This window comes from Micropterus salmoides, unplaced genomic scaffold (genome assembly GCF_014851395.1).
Source record: "Micropterus salmoides isolate LMB-PRFRI ecotype aquatic unplaced genomic scaffold, ASM1485139v1 Ms_hic_scaffold_15, whole genome shotgun sequence".
Taxonomy (NCBI): domain Eukaryota; kingdom Metazoa; phylum Chordata; class Actinopteri; order Centrarchiformes; family Centrarchidae; genus Micropterus; species Micropterus salmoides.
Window position 1 is genome coordinate 6,304,925 of NW_024040596.1, and position 21,753 is coordinate 6,326,677.

Here is a 21,753-nt window from a genome sequence, read left to right on the forward strand (position 1 = left end):
GGCCCGGGGATTGAACCGGCGACCTCCCGGCATGGGAGTGGCCCGAGCTATAAAATAAAACAAGTTTTTGCTTTAGGTCCAGCTAAAGATATGGAGCTATCATATATATTGTTAGTGGCTAGGTTAAATTAACATAAACAATCGACTTTGCAATTTCTATTCACCTGCATTTTTCAACAACAAATAAACTTCTTTTCTCTGTACTTTCCATTTCTATTTTTGAGTACCCTGACTTCACTTAGATTTTTCTATCTATATGAAATGCAGTGTTCTGTATTTGACTGACATTTATCTTTCAGCATGGTTTCCAGTTTACTGCACCTGATCACTGTCATCTGTTCTGACATTTATACAAAGCAACCTCTCATGCAGCATTTAATCCGGCACTCTTTTTGGAAAATACACTGCAATTAGAAGGTTTTAACTGTTCATCCCAGCACCAACATGGGGGGATAATAGTGATAATTGCATATTTTAAAATGCTAGGACATATTATATCTGTGTGTCTGTTTGTGAACGTGTATTGCTGATGCTATGGGGACATACATTTGTTTAGTTCTCTCAACATAAATCATTTCATTTTTAGGGTTTAATTTTGGTTTTAAGGGAAGTATAAGAGCTAGGCATGGCATTAAGCTATGTAAGGCTGTATTAAAAGCTAAATGCTAATTCATCTTAGTTTAGTGTGTTAGCATGTTAACATCGGCTAATTACCCATAAACACAAACTACAGCTGTAGTTAGTTAGATGTAGATAGTTTTGCTACAAGTATTTGGTCATAAAACTTACATATTGTAAAAGTATAAAAAAAAAAAGAAAAAAAGAAACCTAATGGCCGGTTTACATTATTGAAGTTCAGGGGTACATGGATGAAATTTGGTGGTCCTAGAGAAAGAAATCAGGGAATCAGCAGATATGACATGATATGAGGTTAGAAGGCTTCATATCATGTGGAAAAACAGACTGACAAGCCATACTGTTGCAATTCTGCATCGCACACTTTACGTGAAACTCCCAAACCTGGACAGCAAGTGAACCAAATTGGTTTGGTTGGATTTATAGATACAGTCAGTTAAGTGCAAACCTGTACTGTTTCCTCGTGTCGTATCTCCCTGCATTTGTCTCTCGAATTTTAGTGGCCAACACTCGAACGATGTTCACAAACAAGATGAAGTTGAGCTGAAACGGAAGAACACAGATGAAAAGCTCTTTGATTTATGCAGTAAATGTACATGCTTTTAGCTCCTGATACTAGAATTGACATAAATGGAAAATAAGTCATAAGTCATTTTAAATTGTTAACAACTGGCTTTTATACCATATATGAATTAAAATGATTTCGAGAGTCATTCATCAGTATTTACAAAAGACATTCTTAGTGCAATTCTATCAAATGAATTATTATTAAAGCTGAACATCTTTAAATTTCTCCACGTTGCTGACTTGTGAATAAAAAAAAAAGAGTTTCACCTAGTTTGGAGCTTTTCCAATCATCACCTCATTGTCATCAGTATCAAGCTACAATATTTAGGACAGTGAAATGCCATTAATCTGGTAACACAGTAACAGCAACCATTACGCCCCCCCCCCAAAATATGGACTTCCAATCAGAGGACAATTTTAGTGTTTTACTATTCTCCATCATTCAGACTGTAGTCCAGAAATACATATTAATGGAAATATTGTTTTTACCATAAAATAACTGAACTGTTGGAGTGTGGAGTCAATTCATTTTTAAATAACAGCAAGAAAAGTTCCCAAGTTCTGGGATTTCTTCTCAGAGACTTTAATGAGGCTGAGGCAAAGTAATATGAAAGAAGCAAATTGAGGCTTATGTATTCCACAGCCAGATACTTTCTCTACATCATCCTTTCAATCCTAAGTACCACTCAAATGAGCTTGAATGAGAATAACAAATACAGCTCAGAGTACAAATACAACATGCCAAGTCTATCAGTACATAGATAAAATAAAAGCCAGAAAGAGCTGGGATTTTAAACATTTTACAGAAATCCAGGGCTCCTTTTCAGTTGCACACCTTTGACATGAGGGACATTAATTTCTGTTCATTCTTTATTCTCTCCTCATCTTATATTACTATCATACATACATATGCAGACAAAAATTATTTCAAAAGATGCAATGCATATACAATTGCAATGAATAATACGTTTTAATATGTTTTTTCCTTAAATCATCACAAATCAACATCATCACAAACTACACAGCGAAATATCAACATTGTATCTCTCTGTTTACAAAGACTATAAAGCTATATCACCACACGGTAATTGTCCGTTATTTCTAGATTCATGTTGGAATATCAATAGTATACTGCTGTATTGCACAGTTTCATGTGCATGTACAGCAGAGAAACCCTAAAAAAATTTGCTACTGCCATCACGATATCATGCTGTAGTTCCGACACCATCCTTTAGTTAAATAAAAACAAGAGTCTACAGCTATGCAAGCGGCTCTGTGAGGCAGTAGGCTACTTAGGCACAGCGGTGCTTTAAGCTGAATGCTATTGTCCAAATGTTTGAGAGGTAATGTTTAATCTCTATAAACAAATGTGTAAATATTAATGCTAAATCTGTAGGAAGATTTTTTGCATTGGAAACTGGTTTCCATTTGTAGTAGGTTTGTAGTCCAAGTAGTATTGACCAATCGCATTTGAGCAGCAGGTGGTTGCATGCAGGCAAACAATCCGTGTGGAGCGCAGATGAGGCAGAACACACTGGTTGAAATGCATTCTGGGAATCCATCTGCTATCATCTGACAATGACTTAAGTTCAATCAGGGGACCCTAGAGATTAGTTTATGTGGTCATTTAAATTCAAATGACTGGCCAGTGGCACTACAGACAAAGTGTGAACTAGTGTGAAATTGTTTTTGACACAGGCTTTGAGAAAAAATAACATTAATCTGTCCAATCTCCACAGTGTGAATGTGAAAGTGCTGTGTTGAGTAGCTAATTAAACACAGCAGGGATTAGTTACTGGCTTATGATCTGAATCATCAGACTCAGATTTTTACCAGGAAGCAAGAGATATTATGAGAGGCGGGTTACCACGGGCCCGGTGTAACCAACCATCCTATGTCATTCCTTTAAAAGTGAGCAAAAAGTCAGCAGAAAGGACGTCGCTGTCTGTTGAAGCTGGACTCAGTTGATGTTTTGTAAGTTCTAATGTTTATAATTGTCACAGTTAGTTTTTCTGGAGTCTGATCTTTTGTGGTTATTTTGGTAAGTCCTCACTCTAGTGTCTTTTATATGTCACTTCCTGTCTCCGTGTTGTCTCGTCTGTGTTCTGTTTCCTGTTTTACTTTGGGATTCTCCTCTCCTCTCGAGAAGGGTCCAGCTGCAGCCTGGCTTGTCCCAGAAGCCACCGTGCACAAAACGTGATGATGTTTATCTCGGCCGCTCGGCCCACGCAATTTTTTTTAAATGAGACGTTAAATTAGAAAAATGTCAATGTAGCAATCAGTGTACATTATGCATTAATATTTACTATCCTATAATTATATATTATAGTATATTAATACTATAATTCCTGCAATATTTATTTATAATAGCCTAATGATAATAATAAAGCAATGTTTCAATTCATACCATTGTTGTTGTTGTATTTTATTTGTTACAAAGTGATTTTAAGTTTCACAAACCAAGAATATTCTGTACATCGTGAGCCAGATGTGTCTTGACTCAGGTTAAAACTTTACAACAATACAGAGAATTTAATGATAGAATAACAGCGGTACAAACATTAACACTATCGTACAGCTGTTGCTGGACATGTTTGCTGCGTTGGCTGGAGTGGTCTGTGTGACTGGTCCTGGGGGAGCTAACCGTCTACCGGCAAAGCTAGCTAGCCAACTATTCCTGACAGCCCCCCGAAGCATATCACTCTTACCCTATACAGGGGTGTGTGCCTAAAGTTATTGATTGTTTGCATGTCGACCGTATCTGCTAGCACGTCGGCCATATAATATTTTATCCAAAAATTGTAGACTTGATAAAAATATCACATTCAGTCTGGACCAAAAAATATCACATTCAGTCTGGACCAAAGTTGTGGACCAACTGAGCGACCAACTGCTGTTGCCACCCAAAGAGATGCTAGTGTTAAAAACCAATCTGTCATTGTTCTGTTAGGTCCACTTAATTGTTATTGTTAAATGATCAGTTAGTCAGTCAGTTAGTAATTATAATTAATTCACAGCATTAATGCATGTGGATTGTCTAATTGAATCTACAAGAAGGCATGGGTCTTATTTCTGTGGGTCGACATTCTCTGTATCTTCAGGAGATGATATGTTAGAGCCAGCAGCGCATTAGTCCTGATAAGGCAATGCTGCCGCTGATTAGAATCTGCAGGAGATTTTTCTAATCACAGCTTGTTAGCAGTTTAACTCATGAAGAGATAGAAGCAGATGACTCAAGTCACAACATGTCTTCAAACGTGTCACTTTCAATACTTTGGTCATTAATTCAGAGCCTTTGCAAAAGTGATGCTCACAGCAAGTCTCTGCACAAGCAAGAACTCTCTCTATCATCCCCTTACTTAGTGTGTGCTTTTTATGGCAAGCTCCAATGCTAAAATAATCCTCAGCCCCGAAGAGGAGCTGTGCACAGTATAGAAAGTAAAAGACAGAAAGAGAGACTGTTGTTGATTGCTTTTCATGATTTAAATTGGCAACAAACACAGTTCTTTTATGCCATGAAGCTTATTTGAATAAAGAGGAAGATAAGAGATCTGAGAGAAAAAGCATTTTCTAGACATCACTGCACACTTGCACATGAAAGTAAACTTATAGTATACAGATACTACAATCAATATTTTAATTTAGTTTATTTGCTCATATTCAGGGCACTTTGATTTACACACTGTGGTGACATGGCTAAATCTCTAATCTATGGTTGTTTAGTAGAAAGAAATCTTGTCTGCATGTACCATGTCTGCATAGTTTATCCCAACAGACAAGGAAAGCCAGAGTCTTTAATGATATGTTCCTCCTTTCTTTTTGCTAATGTATCACAGCACTTCTTATGTGTGCTCCTTCCCTTTTAGAATAACCAGAGATCATTAAAATGTTCATGTTCATCTCTGAGGTCATTTTCTGTCTTCTGAGTTAATTGTGCTCAGATGGTTTTTGGCCCTGCTCCGGTGCAGGCGTTGATTATTCAGTTACTTCTTCTTAAAAACACACACAACACATCCACATACACCATCTTTTTTTAGTTTAGCACTACTGGGAGACCTTTGTTGGGTGCCATTCTTAATTGCAGCTAGTACTACTGGTGCATCCACAGAGCCGTCTGTGCGGCGGTTTTCAGATAAAAATCTGTGGGTTTGGTTAATTGGCTATTATGCCCATTGTATCCACCAGAAAAGAGTTATCTATGGCAACTGCAGATATGAGAAACGTCATCGTTAATGTTTACATTCTGCTAATGAATGTAATCCCAGGTTTTGCTGAATTGTGGTGAATTATCAGGTGGTTCGCTGATGGTGTGTCTAAGCCTAAAAGTGTGGTACCAAGAGAAAAACACATACAGATAGCTTCTTCATAAAAATGAAATGAAATAGAAGAAAATTCTCTCTCGGATGTCATTTTAAAAAGAGAACCTCTCACACCCCTTCTGCATCAGTCTGGTTTTTAATTCCTCTGTCAGACAGAACAGATATTCTTCCATTTAAACCTCTTCAGAGAGATCGGAGGCAAAGATATTACCCAATGTCAAATGGACAGGTGCATGCAGACATGCGAAAATACAATCTGATCTGAAGGTAAAAGAGTTCCCTGGTTTAATTCAGGAAGTATATGATCAAAAATGACTAAAAAAAGTCCAACAGATCTGTTCTGTCTTAGTCTCACAGTACCAGAAAGGAAGCAGTTTGTAATCATACAACAATACAAGAACAAATCATGAAAGCTGACTGCACAGTAATAGGAAGGAGAACAGAATGACTCAGCTTCTTGCGTCAGGACTCTGTGGGAGCCATTCCTTCATTTCCAGGGCTCCTTGTTCTAATAATTTTCACTGTTTGTTTGGGGTTATTGTCATGCTGCAGAATACATTTGGGGCCTATCAGATGCCTCCCTAATGGTACTGCATGATGAAGAAGTATCTGCCTGTACTTCTTAGCACTGAGGAGAAAATTAATTCTGACCACATGCCCAACACCGTTTGCAGAAATGCAGCCCTAAACTTGCAAGGAACCTCCACCATGCTTCACTGTTGCCTCAGACCCTCATTCTTGTACCGCTCTCCAGACCTTCAGTGAACAAACTACCTTCTGCTATAGCAAATATCAGTCCAGAGCACCTGCTGACATTTTTCTGCACCCCAGTTCCTGTGTTTCCCTGCGTAGTTGAGTTTGCTTTGTTTCCATGTCGGAGGCCATTAGTCCTCCATGACAGCCACGACTGACCAGACTTCTCTGACAGTAGATGGGTGCACCAGAGTCTCACTGTTTTCTGCAGTTCTGAGCTGATGACACTGCTGGACATCTTCAGATTGTGAAGTGAAACAATCATAATGTGTCTTTCATCTGCTGCATCACCTTGTTCATCTCAATGCGTCATAACTGACGCTTTCAGACAAAGCATATGTATTTTACGCTAAAGGTACCCTTCAGCGTCCGTATGAAACGCCACCGTTTGCTACGTCCCAGCAACACAAAGGAGGCTAACCCTACCTGTTAGCACATCGGCCGTGAGGCACCCCGTGTGTCTCACAGAGACGCTGAAGGGTACCTTTGGCGTCAAATAACTACGTTTTGTCACTTTTTCTGAAAGCGTAGCCTGTTTCTTTGTGCTATTAACATGTCTTTTTTGAAATAATTCGTACTTTACAGCATTTTTTCTATACCTGTCTAAAACTTTTGCACAGTACTGTACATTCAAATTTCACACAATAGCAAACTCACACTCTTACCCCAATAGCTGTCAGAATGGGAACCTGGTAGATCCACTTAATATTGCCAGCACTTAACTCCCAACACCTGCAGTAGACACAAATACAGAGGATCCGAGAACATGAAGTTAGAGAAGCAGGGAAAATAAGGAGTAGAGCAAAGAAGGAGGTTGCTGGTGTTATTCAAATAGTGGAGGCACATTGAAAGACAGACAGAATAATAAGTTCAATTTGAAAAAGAAAACGTGAGGTTAGAGTTACATTTTGGTTAGAAACAATTCAAATTTTTAAACTCTTTTGTCAAACAAATCAGCGAATTGATCTCGGAGAAGACACTAAGAATAGCAAAAAGGGTGAAATGGAAAACACAGTCAAACAGAGACAGAAAACGCAGTTTCCTAAAGATCCTTTATCCTTTTCCTCTGGTATTTGGAAATTGTAGTTTTACTACATTACCAATCCAAGTGACCTTTTTTTTATTTATTATTGTATTTTGATCATTCCCACTTTTTTCATTATAGATGTTCCATCTTCTTTCATTTTCAATTTCCATTTTAAATGTAACCATTGTCATACTGTATAGAACATTTTGTATTTTAGGTTTTCATTTCACTTTTCAAACTGCCATTTCATGACATTTCTTGTCTTTTTAATGGCCTGTTTTACCTTGAAGTAGAGTCAAATTGTCTACCCTTTTTATTTTTAATTTTCTCTTTTACTTTTCTCTAGCTAAAAATGTCACACTGAAAGAAGCAGTTGGTCCCTCGTATTTTCTCTGCATGTGACCCATTTTGTTTTGTAAACTTCAAAGAAACCCTTGCATCATTATACAAACATAGCTTTCCAAAATGCAAATGCTCCAGGGGATTATGCAAACATGATTACGCAGTTCTATCACAAATGTTGCTTGACTGTGTACTATGCATAGTGTGCATGCATGGTCTTCAAAAACACATCACACAATGTAATGTGGGAAATGGCATGAGAGTCACAGTAAAATTACCCACATAGATTTCCCAAACCTTCATGGATGCTATAGTATTTTCTAAATTTTGAGGTGAGTTGGAATTAATCCAGAAATGGGAGAGTGAAGCTTTATCAACTTTATGAAGGTATCAATTGAGCACCTTTGACATTGGAATTTGTAGTTATAGAAAATCACACATGTGTATCAGTTAATTTGTAGTTACAGAGAAAAATACGCCTTCTACAAGTTTGCAAATCTTTAGGATTTGCAAACTTGTAGAAGGTGTAACACAACAGTTACACCTTCTCAAATTCTTTATTGCAGGTGCACAAATTCTAATCTATGAATCACAAACGAGTGTAAGAAGGTGGATGAGGTGAATGGACGGATCAACCAAACCCAGGACTGTCACACCAGAGAATGGCCTTCAAGTCCCATGTAAAACCAAGCAAATGGTGAGTTATTTAGATTTTTAAGTTAAATAGCGTTACTGACTTCCATCACATAAGTTACATGTATTCCATCACATGATTAACGTGAGTTATGTCACATGTTAAGTCGAGTGATATGCTGTACGTCACCTGACTGACGTAATGTACTTATTTTAACCAAAAACCCAATGTTTTTCTAAACCTAAACAAGTAGTTTTGTTGCTTAAACCTAACCAAACTGCGACAATTTCACAACGTTAACTACATGTTTAATGTGTCTCATGACTTACAAAAGGTAGTTATGGTCTGCTCAGGGCTGGACTGGGACAAAAACTTGGCCCTGGCATTTTTGGCCAAAATTGGTCGGACACCCCTCACACCCCTAGAAGATTTTGAGCATTAAACACTTTCAGGTGGCAAGTGACAATTCAGAATATAAAAATATAATAGAAAATAATGCAGTAATCAGTAGCTTATTATTGTTTTTAGCTTAAGTTACTTTTTTTGGACGACAGTTTTCTTCTATATTTACATTGCACTATAGGCTTACTGTGCAAATAAACCTTTTTCATAGCATTTTTATTTGTTAATTAACATTTCTTGGTGCAAGATATTTTTCAGAACATTTTTAAGAAATGCTTACGGCTTCTCTCCTCCTGCTCAATTTCTCACTCAGCCCTGTCACTTTGTTACTCGCTAACACACGCCTCCTCCTCTGCCTGGCATTGGCTACAGATCTCCTTCACTCCTTGTGTCTGCTCTACGTCAGGTACTACAGCTGATGTTGAAGCTACTGCAGCCCCGGTAGCAAACATATCGGTTGTCTTGCGCATTTGGTGGCGTCAGTCTGAAGATTTTTTTATTTTTTGGGGGGGGCGGAGAGGCGTAACGCAAGAGAACAGAGGGGGTGGGGGTTAGTAAGTGTGCTACAGAGTTTGCCATTTTCTCTTATGCATGGCTCTCGCCACAGTTTACAAAGCAAACACCATAATTCCCCTAAGCCCTGTGGTGGCTTGTTTGCACACAAACAAAGCTGCAGACACGATGACATGGTCCTGAGCACAAAATAATGTGGCCTAAAAAATGTTAACACAGGGGTTGCAACTGATGGGCACAGAGGACGGCTTAAAAAGAATAAGTTGAGATTTACAGTAGACGAAGGCAGTGACAAAACAAAAAGACTAAGACTAAGACTAACCCTTCATTTTTTGTGACATGGTTGACAGAGGCTGCACTATTTAAAATATAACTACTACTTGCAAAATGTAGATAATAATAGAAAATTATGTCACCACTTCCTCTCACCCAGGGTCTGTCAACAGTCTGAACAGAATATAAATTAACTGAATTAATCTCCAGGACTTGCGGAAATGCTATTTTCTGCCCATTGACAGGAAACACCCAGGACCGGTCACAGGGTCACCGCACAAAAAGGCACTCCAATAGGCAATTTAGAACAGTGGGTTCCAGCCCACAATCCTTTTGTTGTGAGACAATAATTTTAACATACATAGTCAGTGTAATTTGTAGTATATGCTCAATGGGAACCTTTGGTCTAGTGTAACACATCACCAGAAGTGTGCTAACTTTATGTATTAAAGTTTGGTGTGGCAGCCTGAATACAAGGGGGGGGAAATGACCTCTCGTTTCTTCCTTCAATTTAGTATGTTCAGCTACTCCAAAAGGCAAAGTCCTTTTAGCTCTGCTTTCTTTTTAGCTCTGCACTGTATTAACAGTGAACCAAATAGCAAATGTTATGAGCTGCAACTGAGAGGCAGAGGGAGGTCTTATTTCAACATGTCAATTTTTCAGCGGTGAAAACCTCTGATGATCTTCCTGCAAATGGATAATGGAGGTGGATCTTTATAATGGTACAAATTAAACTAACAGTTTGCTGGTGTCCTTTACAGATCCTGGACCTACACATTTAATGTAGCTTTTGTATTTCTGAAATACAATTAATGGCCAAAATATGTATACATGCATACATTTGGTCTAGGGCTGTTTTTCATGGTTTTATCAAGGCCCCTCAGTTCCATTTAAAGGAGCAGCATACAGCATAAAATATTTTAGACAATAGCATGTGGTAACAGTTTGCGGCACGTACTTTCCTTGTTTTAGCGACATTACCACCGTGCACAAAGCGAGGTCCAAACAGAAATGTTTTTCTAAGATTGGTCTGCACGAACGTGACTGGCCTGCAGAGAACACTGACCTCAACCCCATCCAACAACTTTAAGAAAGCAGACTGCAAGTCAGGCTATATTGCAGCTCACTATGAGAATGGGAGAAAGTTCCCTGCAGCTAGGTTCCAAAATCATCTGGGAAGCCTTCCCAGAAGAGTGGAGGCTGTAATAACAGCAGATTAATGTCCCTGGTTTTGAAATGAGAAGTTGAATCCCATTTGGGTGTAATGTTCGGTGTCCACATACTTTTTTAGATACTTTTGGCCATGAAGTGTGCCTGACATGACAACTTATAAATAAAAAAGGCCTCTAAGAAGCATTTATTCACAAATTTTAATATCTTATAATATTTACTAATTATTTATAATTAATTGTCACAATGATTAAGCATCTTTTCATGTTTATATTCAAGTTTATCCTTTAGACTTGATGACCTTTTAAAACAAATTGGTATAAAAGTAGACCTGCATTTAGACACAGTGTGTTTTGCGCTCTCTCACCTTGCATCTGCTACTGTCGCCCTGACAATCGCCCACACTGCCACAAAAACAGCTGGAACACCTGAAATGACACAGAACAATGAGCTGCAGTGTCCCGATGATGTCACATACTTTGTTTGTCATTTCATTTCCTATATGTGACATTAAAGAAGTAAAGATATGAGGTAATTAAGCATCCAAGTTAAAATTACACCCTTAACAGCCTTCATGGGCAACATCCGTTAAAGAACCAAACTCTGGATGAGCCATTAGGGACTGTATCAAAATCATTGGGGGGTGGGGAGACAGGCTAAAACGCATGTTTCACTTTTTAATAACAAAGCCCTTCCCCAGAGCTATTACTGTTAATTAGATCTATGTTACTCAAAACTGACATATTTGTTCTATTTGCTAGTTGATTGTGATTGATTTTGTGAAAAAAATGACAGACATGATTGTCAGGGCTTAGTGTGATCCTCTGTATATGTTTAACACACATGGCGCATTGGTCCCCAATCATTTGTGTACAGTCTAATTGTTAAATATGTCATCCCACACACTGGCAGCATATTAAAAGGCATCATCACTCATGACAAACCTCCGTCCTATTCACCAGTGTCAATGTGCGTCAACTTTTCCAGAAAAGCAATAATGTCACATCTTTCACACGGTCACACAGAACAGCACAACCCAGCTTCTGTATCTTAGCTACGTCTTCTGTCTGCAGGTGCAAATTTGTCGGTGTGTACCACTTTAGTGTACACATAAACCCCTGCTCTACTAACCTTTGGACAAACCAGTATTCCCACTTATGGTCATATCACAAAAAAAATCCCTTATAAAGTCAAGAAACAACTTCTTGAAAGTTTTTTTAAGTTGTGTGGGTCTCTATTGATTCCACTTTCATTCTACTTGTGTTCCATCAATTTGTTCATTTATAAAAACACTAATTAGCAAATTACCAGCATAGATTTAATCTGTCTTTGTGTATACAATGTAATGCAGGAACCTCAAACCTGCTCCCAAGACTTGACTGCCTATTCTCTGGATCAATTCTGAACGTGCTACGTTTAGTTTTAATCTATATCTGTACGAGCCAAGAGCCACCACCACAACTATTAGATATCTCTCTCTCTCTCTCTCTCTCTCTCCCCTGCAGTGATTGCTGTGCTCTTAAAGCACATTACTGTTTTACAGAAATGTACTGAATTGTACATTTGACATTATGCAGCTGTAAAAAGTCAGATGTGAATTAAACTTTATTAGATAATGCATCTAAAATTACTTACGTGGCCTCCTGACTACTTCTACAATCTTAAGCAGAAGTGACTGTGGTTATGCAAGACTGACTTCTGTGAAGAAATGTCTCTTGCCTCTATCACATCCCTAAGCAGCTCATCTAAATATGGCAGCTTCATTACAGTCCACATGATTAAGCAAATGGAACATCAACTGGATGATAAGAGTTCCCCTATCTTTCTATATAAATGGCCAGATAGACACATTTTGAGTGCTGTGTCTAATCTGTAGCTAAAAAGGATGAGAAAATTAGGAAGAGAAAGAGAAATAGAGGCTGAGAGCGTTATGGGAGTGTGAGAGTACAGGAAAGTGTGGGGATGTAACCATATGGTAGCTACTTATGGAAACAATATTTTCATCCATTTTACCAGATGGTCAGAGGACAGGATTTGGCATCTCAGTTATAGCACTGGTTTTTATTCTCACCTTTTGGGCTTCTGCCATCCATGTCAACATAAATGCACAAGAAATTAATTGAAAACGTTAAAATTATTTACAAGTGAAAATGATTGGTATTCAACACGTCCATGTCAGAATGGCTACATTTATATTGTCAGTGTTCAGGGCATGTTTATTAATGAATGTAAATTGCAATTTCTGTTGTCCACATTACAGTGAACTCTATCAGACATACTGTATTTTCTCTGCAATAGGAAATTATGCTGCTCATAACTCTTCCAAAGTAGCTCAAAACGAGTTCTGCAAAATTAATTTGGTTCTTATGTCTCCAGGGAGAAAATGAAGGGCTGGCTGCGTCTGACTTTGGACCTAGCAAGACATGCATCCTATCTCCTACACGTGAGATGGATGTGATGACACAAAGCAAGTTAAAATGTACTCTGAGGAGCAATGTTTTTATGACAGGGTCTCCATTTTGTTTGTTCTCATGCACAAGGATGCGTATGCACTTGCATAAGCAAACATGGGTGACATGACACACAGTCCTATTTTTATAAGAAAATGTTTTCTATTTATAAGTGTGAAAGCCATGCATTCAGGTTTGACCTGAGTGGACCTGAGTGTGCAGACCTCAAGGATGCACAAAGTATGGAAGTATGTATGGATGTAAAAAGAAACTTTGTTTACAAGAAAACTCCATAGAGCCCCTTTTAAGAAACAATCTCCAAAATGTCTCAAGAATTCCCATAACAAGACAGACTTCACTCTTTATATTGTACATTTACAACCATTCAAAACACATCAATTAGCAAGCTACAAAGCTGTGATCTGTATATAATTATTTTTAGGCATCTTGGCACAGCTGCTCGTATGAGTCACTGTATGGTGTAATTCAGGAAGGCTTGGCAATAAAGTAGGCATTAGCCCTGACACAACACTAATATAATCTCTACATAATGTTAGCAGTATGTGCAATAACATAACATTTAGAGAGGGTTTTCAGATGCAAATGCAAAGCAAAAGGAAATTTTACTTTTCAGCATAATTATATTACAATAACTCTTAATTTTTCATTCTATTGGTTGTCGTTCAAAGCATAGTGGATTTTCACAAATCTAAACTCAGTATAGTAATACAACACTTAATGACTGATGGCATTTAACCAAAACAAACCTATGCAGCCATTTCAATTCAAGGTGTGCAGATGAACAAACAAAACCCAGACACACATGGGGCAGAATTCTAATGTGAGTGCAGTTTCTTTTCCTCTGACTTCAAAGAAAAGAACAAAACTTTTCTGTGGAGGGCCACACACACCTTTCATCTATTCGTCTGAACACTGTCACATGCTTGTGTGCACGGAAAGAACAAAAACTCCTACTAGTACAAGCAGTTCTGTTTCATAAAGAATATCAAAAGGTTCTAAATTCTCAAACTTCCCCCAGCTCTCATTTGTGTATTTATGTTTTGACATAAATTAATATTTTGCCTACTCAATTGCATTCAAATAGTAATATGTAAGATGATATTTGTTCTGTCCCAAGAAATAAATTTGCAGATGTAGCGCTTTGGGGCCTTTAATTTCTCCTGCGCGTAAGACAAGACAATATTAATGATCACATGCAGGGAAATTATATAAGAATATGCATTGTATAGACTATTCCAACACATTGTATTGTCTGTTTAATAAGCTGACAAGGTAATTGTGGCTGTATAGCAAGTTTCATCTCTGTATTATCGAAAGCTTTCAGCATCTGCCACATTTTTGCTAATGTAATTAAAGGAAATGATTTAGAACAGCTGTTTTAGTCATGCTGCAGCACATCATAGTTGTGAAATGAGAAATCTGTATTTCTTCTGCCTACCCCATCCGATGAGCGTGAAGCCCCAGAGGTATTTGGAGTCCGATCGGAAGGCCATGAAGATGAGACTGTGGAGGTAGAGGCCTTCTACCAGGATCCAGTAGTAGTTGGTGGCCAGAAAATAGATGAAGAGCAGCACTGTCACCTTGCAGCCAATCTGATGACAAAATATTAACACTTTTATCACGTCCTGTTTGAACCTGCTTATTTGTGTGCATGTGTGCTGAGACGTTAGTGAGATCACATTACTTCACACAAACTATTGTTACACCACAGGTGCCTCTAGGAGAGTAGATGATCTGATTACATTTTGTAGCACCTTGCTGTATAAATTTGCACAACAAAGAGGAAAAATACAAAACAGTAAAAGTAAATACAAAGTTCATTTAAAAAGAAAACAATCAAATGTACCACAATTTAAGCGTGGACACCCACTTTTGGATACATGGCAGCCCACTCACTCTGGCATGTTGCCATACGGTAATGCATGTGTATAATGTGTATAATAATAACAAAGTAAAAAACAATAAAAATAAACTGAATTTCAACTAGAGGGATTAATAAATTCTCAAATGTTAGTAAAAAGTGGCAAAGCCTATCATATTAGCGATGTTGGGTTAGGGAAAGAGAGTAGAGGCCCAACAAAAGGGAAAATCCAAGCCCTGTGTCTTCTAGATTCACAGTGAGCCCTCTATAGTTTCCAGCAGGTAAACAGTGACAGCGCCACAGGGGTTTGTGTTTTGTCTGGTTAGAATAGAATGCTTGTACGCTGGTTGTACTCAATGTGTTGATCCTGATGTGGGTGCGCTGTGAATGTTCAGCACTGACGAATACTTCACTACCTGTGACAGAACACTGACATAGAAAAACCTATATAACAAAACATATCTTACTATACCTTAACTGTATATCTATATTCAAATATTTAATATTCCCACAGCCACACAGTTATATATATATATATATATATATATATATTTATCAATTTATTTATTAAATCTCAGTGAAACACACGTATGTTCAATTATTAGTTTGGAAACCAAACTTTTGATTTAAGACATTTTTATGTTAGCTAATAAATAAATGAGGAAACATGCACCTTGAAGGCCAGGTATAATGATTTCCAGAGGCACAGAACAAATGCCCTGGGCATGTGGGTATTGACTATGTAGCACATGCAGTTGTGAGAATAATAAAACAGATACTGCCTGCACGTGGTGAATACAAGTTGACTTAAACACTCGGAGCTGGTAACATGTAGAAACGCCATGCAGAATATATTTAAAGTATGTAGGGTGGGGACAGGAGAGGAGCAAGCGAGTTTGTAGAGAGTTAATTTGTAAGTAACGTTATACATCATCCATTGTGCTGATAAGTCTGATTATTCATTCTCGTGTCTTGAACAACAAGACTTGTGTGATGTTATACTGTGTTGAAATTTAACAACATGTTCAGTTTCCTTGCTGGTTTTTCTGACAAATTCAGAATCATTACTGCTGTTGCAGTTCGCATTTGACAGACGGCTCACTTCGTGCCGCTTGTCAAATTTATATTTTAAAGGCTCGTTATTGTGGTTTAGTATTTCCCTGCATAGTGTCAACAATGTTATTTATTAAAATTCTTTCTCAGCCCTCAAATATTTCCTGATGCCCCAAAAATAATGGGGCAAAATAATGCATGGACTGCACAGACTGGGATGTTTTCAGGACCGCTACCAACAATCTGGATGCGTTTACAGAGGCTGTGACGTCCTACATCAGCTTCTGTGAGGACAGCCGCATTCCAACACGCACCAGGGTGAGTTATAACAATGACAAACCCTGGTTCACAGCTAAGCTCAGACAGCTGAGGTTGGAAAAGGACGAGACATTTAGGAGTGGGGACCGAGCCAGGTTTAAGGAGTCAAAGTACAGGTTTAGCAGGGCGGTGCGAGAACAGCTGTACGCAGAAAGACTACAACACCAGTTCTCAAGGTATAACTCTGCTTCTGTCTGGAGAGGATTCAGACAGATCAGCAGCTACAAACCTAAATCCCCCCAATCCACGACTCACGCCTGGCCAACAAGCTGAACCAGTTTTACTGTCGCTTTGAAAAACAATGGGACAGACCGGACACCATCCCCCGTCACACCACTGATCAGCCACAGTCCACCATCTCATCCCCACCTCCTCCCCCTCTCTTCCCATCCTAGAGAGGGACGTCAACAGACTGTTCAGGAGGCAGAAACCTCGCAAAGCAGCGGGGCCAGACTCTGTCTCCCCATCCACCCCGAAGCACTGATAAGCTGTCTCCAGTGTGTTCACAGACATTTTTAACACCTCACTGGAGACATGCCATGTGCCAGCCTGCTTCAAAGCCTCCACCATCATCCCTGTCCCCAAAAAACCAAGGACCACTGGACTAAACGACTACAGACCCGTCGCCCTGACCTCTGTGGTAATGAAGTCTTTTGAGCGCCTTGTGTTGTCCCACCTTCAATCAATCACAGACCCACTCCTGGACACCCTGCAGTTCGCCTACAGAGCCAACAGGTCTGTAGATGATGCAGTAAATCCAGCACCTGGACTCCCCAGGAACCTACGCCAGGATCCCGTTTGTGGACTTCAGCTCTGCTTTTAACACCATCATCCCGGCCCTGCTGCAGGACAAGCTCTCCCAGCTGAACGTGCCTGACTCCACCTGCAGGTGCATCACAGACTTCCTGACGGACAGTAAGCAGCACGTGAAGATGGGAAAACATGTCTCTGACTCCAGGACCATCAGCACCGGTTCCCCTCAAGGCTGCGTTCTTTCCCCTCTGCTCTTCTCCCTGTACACCAACAGCTGCACCTCCATTCACCAGTCTGTCAAGCTCCTGAAGTTTGCGGATGACACCACCCTCATTGGGCTCATCTCTGGTGGGGATGAATCCGCCTACAGGTGGGAGATCAAACATCTGTTGACCAATGGCTTAAACTAACAACTTCTAGTCGACTAGGAAAGTCTTTAGTCGGGGGATTATATATCACCAAGGAAAGAACAAAATGCTTGAGCATACTCATCTAACTTGATATAAATCTTTACTTGTTTTTAGTGTCATCTAATGGGAGATTTCTAAGCACAGGGATTCAACTACATGGTTCAATGCAAATCAAAATAATTGCTTTCACTCTTTCAGGTTTGCAAAGTTGTTGCAAACATTATTATTAATGAGTCAAATCATCTGAACAAAACAAGCAATCCTGACCTTTGTTGCCAATTGAGATTCCACGATTTCTCTCTGAGCTCATCTAAACTAATGATAATCATTAAAAAGCAACATTCACTCAATCCACTCAATTCATAAAAAGCTGGAAAATGATAAAGATCAAATACAATTTGGTATTATTGTGAGAGTGACTTCAACTTAAGTGAGTGCAATAATAAATCATGAACTCGATGCCCTGATCTTGACAAGGAGACAAGTGACAAGGAGACTGACGCCCTCAGGGGGTCATTCTAAGGTAAGGAAAACGATTCTTAATTTCAGGCGATTACCCACATTCATTAAAACATATTTATGAATATTATCGCCATATTCTTCACATAAATCCCCCTAAATCTTACACACTGAACCTTTAAGTGACTTATACTTTGACTTGCTGCAAAGTATCTCCTAATTGGCACATTACTTTTTTTGAATGCCGTTCTGATTGAGAATATCACCAAATTAGCCTAATTGTCCATTCACACACTCACACTAATGTCAATGCAACATCTAGGAATAAAGGACAAAGTGAAATTCTTGTCACAAAATTGGCGTTTGTTATGCCTGGGTAGCTAAACTACTATATTTTGAGACAACTTACTATTACAAATACACACCGTAGCCTACTAAAGAGACAAACTCTAATGGTAAAATGAACTGTTTATATAGCATAAGGTGCCCTCTTCACTTAGTAGCTCAGCCTGTGGGGTTTGGCTTGGGAACCGGAGGGTCACTGGTTCAGCTCCAGATTGGACCAGTCAGATGGACTGTGGACGGGTAGCTGAAGAGGTGCCAGTTCACCTCGTGGGCTTTCCCATAGGTGCCCTTGAGCAAGGCCCTGAATCGCTAACTGCTAGAGGGTTTGAATACGTGGCAGCCCCCTCACTCGCCATATGTTAATGCATGTGTATAATAATAACAACAACAACAACAAAGTAACAAAAATAAACAAACTGAATTTCAATTAGAGGGATTAAAAAATTTGTCTAAATTTGTCGTTGACAAAAAGCGGTAAAGCCGCATTAGTAATGTTGAGTTAGGGAAGCAGGACTCGTAGCACAGAATGAGAGCCTCTGATTAATCCGAATTATTGCTAGGGACCACTTAGTAGTCACTGGATACTGGACATACCTTACCAACATAATTCTTTGCCCTTGTCTGAATGGTAGTGCTATTCCGTGTCTCATGACTGGAGCTGTGTCACTGATGAAATTAGTTGTTTAATGAAATAAAACAAAAAGACAACATTTTTGAAGAAATCATGCTGAAAATATAAATGCCTGTAATTTTCAATCAGAAAAGTCTCCATCAGAAATTTGTTGTGGAGGTGAACTGTCAAAAAGAAACAACCCTTACATAACCCTGCCAAGCCAGTAGATAGTTCTTTACACACCACGGGCATTTTCTTTTAATCACTTGGATGAAATTAGTGATAACGTTTCGTACAAAAGAAAAATAAAACACTTATCTTTAGGCACTTTGGCTGTGCTTTTGGCAACCTTGTCTCATACACATGTAATACATTTAAAAGGCAACAATTGTTGATTCTGTTAAAGATAAAAAGGAAATACAGAATAGTCATTTAACGTCTGACAACAGAATGCCTGCGACAAAAACAGATTTTTTTTATCACATGGTTCAGAAATTGTTTTGATCTTTTCCAACACCTGTCATCTACTTTACTTTACTGAGCTTTCTAGACATCGGGATACAGATGCACACTATGAGAAAAATTACATGTAGGTAGCATAGGCTGAAGGACAGACCTCTGGATCCAGCCTTAAGGTATGTGTTTAGCATGCAAATCTCCAAGTTAATTTGACCAATAATGTTTCAGCCCAAGCACCCTGAAGGCCAGACTCAGGTTTGGCATTGAATGTTGTTTCACAAGAATATAACTGATTATCAGCACTGAATTTAAATTGTTATTATCAATCTGAAATACGTGCTATTTTATGAACACAACTATTAAAGCTGCGCATGGTGTGTGTGTACAGTTAAAATTACACGGCTGTATGGTGTGGTGTAATTGTGTTGAAATTCCACATCACCAAGGATAGTCAGGTTTAATGATTATACTGCAATCACGAGTACAGACGGCCAAGTATTATTTATAAGAATTACAGACTCATTTAGAGAAAATTAAGCTTCATTTTAACAATAGGGCTATCAACAAGCAAGTGGAATCAATGAGAAAATAAATACATGTATATTAACAATTCAAACCCATGGGTGACTGATTAACCATATTTTGAAATGGTCCTTGTCCTGTCCAAAATGTGATCTTTAGCACTTTAAAACCCATATACAGACATGTTCGTGAGCTTTAATTGCACAAACATGTTTAAATTGAAAAACACCCCTGGGCTTTTGACTTAGAACAGCCCACCAAAACCGACCTGGATATTCACCACTACCTCCAATAACTAACTAGTTAAAAAATAATTTGATTACATCGATTAATTTGAGTTCCTAAACCTTTTCTAATGTAAAATATGGGGAACAAAATCTGGTAACAGATATGCTGTCCCAAGTCAAAAGGTCCCTTGAAATGCATTTTCTTGTTGTTGGAATTTGCATTACACACCTGACAGTTGTTTTATGGAACATTCATCAGGCCTCATCAACTTGTAAAGTCTGCAAATGTCACTTGACCATGTTGTTTTTACCAGGTATGTGTTTTCAGGGGGTCAGCAGTCACTGATAAAGGCAGCATATGTAAAATAATGGACAAAGTCTGGTTTCATTATATTGATATATTTACCATTTTTTTCCAATAACCAGATACGCTGTTTGGTAAAAGTAAACAAAAGGGGCCAGGTAATTGAAAGTGCAAAACTATCATCCTTTCCTGTAACTGTAATTTGTCTTTCCACGTTGTTGAACATTTCTGAGAAAACTGCAGAACAATAATTCTTAAATAATAACAGAGTTCTTTCACCAAGTTTTGTGAAGACAAGCAATGCAATAGATGTGCCATTATATCAGTGGTTCTCAAACCGGGGGGCGGGCGTAGAACCACTTAAGGGGAGTTGTGGATGTCATTCATGTGGTGACATAAACAAACATGCTCTGAAGCTAGGCTATTTTGCTAACCTGAATCTTGTTTATTTCAATCGCCTGTATTACTAAAGATTGATAAAAATGATTTTTGCTGGGGTGGAGGGGCATTAACTTTTTCTGGGAAAAAAAAAAACTTGAGAACCACTGCATTATATCTACACACACCAACCATGTGCAATTTAAGAATATAGCCAGAACTTTATTTGGTTTGAATGACGGTCTTACAAGTATGATGACTAATTTTAAAGGCTTACAGCCCCACAGTGAATCAATCCTACTAAAACATTCTACGGCCTGTGTCTATGGCCAGAGCTCTCAAATCACTTACCACTTTACTCTTATATTAGGTCTAATAGCCAAAGATATAGTTGCCATGGGAGTAATAAAAAACTGGTACTTACATACTGAGATTTGTCCAGTGGTGCCATGCTAACTGTTTTTAAGTTGTCCAACAGGGCAGAATCAAAGTCCTGCAATCCAGCGCTTGAATGGACGACGCTGTCCTTCACAAAGATGCTGACTGCCCGTAACATGAAGGAAACAAACAGGTGCATGTGGATGTAGTTTCTGGTGCAGTGAAGACGCCTGCCATGAAAACAAACAGTGTTCACTGTTATGAATGAGTTATTCATTAAAGAGCACAATAACAAAGACATACACATTAAGTCTTAGGCGTACAAACAAAGAGTTCAAATCACACAAATCACATTGATTTAAGCTCAGGTTGGCATGAAGGTAAAAGTAAAAACATCTTTGTTTGAGAACAAGTCCAAGGCTAGCCCTCAGGCACTGCTGGGAAGAGATGAAAGAAAAAACAATGCCTTTAGATGGGATGTCTTGATGAGACGTGCACTGATTGTAACACTGTCAGTCTGACTGCATAACACCAGTTTGTACAACAACACTCTGTAGGTCCACCGA

General features: G+C 38.7%; 1 protein-coding gene across 1 annotated transcript in view; it reads right to left on the bottom strand.

Moving 5' to 3' along the window:
• The window catches only part of pth2ra (parathyroid hormone 2 receptor a), a 67,705-nt gene that overhangs the window by 14,951 nt on the left and 31,001 nt on the right, over positions 1-21,753 (bottom strand). Inside the window, 5 exon segments of the mRNA XM_038720651.1 lie at positions 1,085-1,179; positions 6,941-7,007; positions 11,004-11,064; positions 14,546-14,699; positions 21,234-21,417. Of these exon segments, the coding sequence (XP_038576579.1) occupies positions 1,085-1,179; positions 6,941-7,007; positions 11,004-11,064; positions 14,546-14,699; positions 21,234-21,417 (561 nt within the window).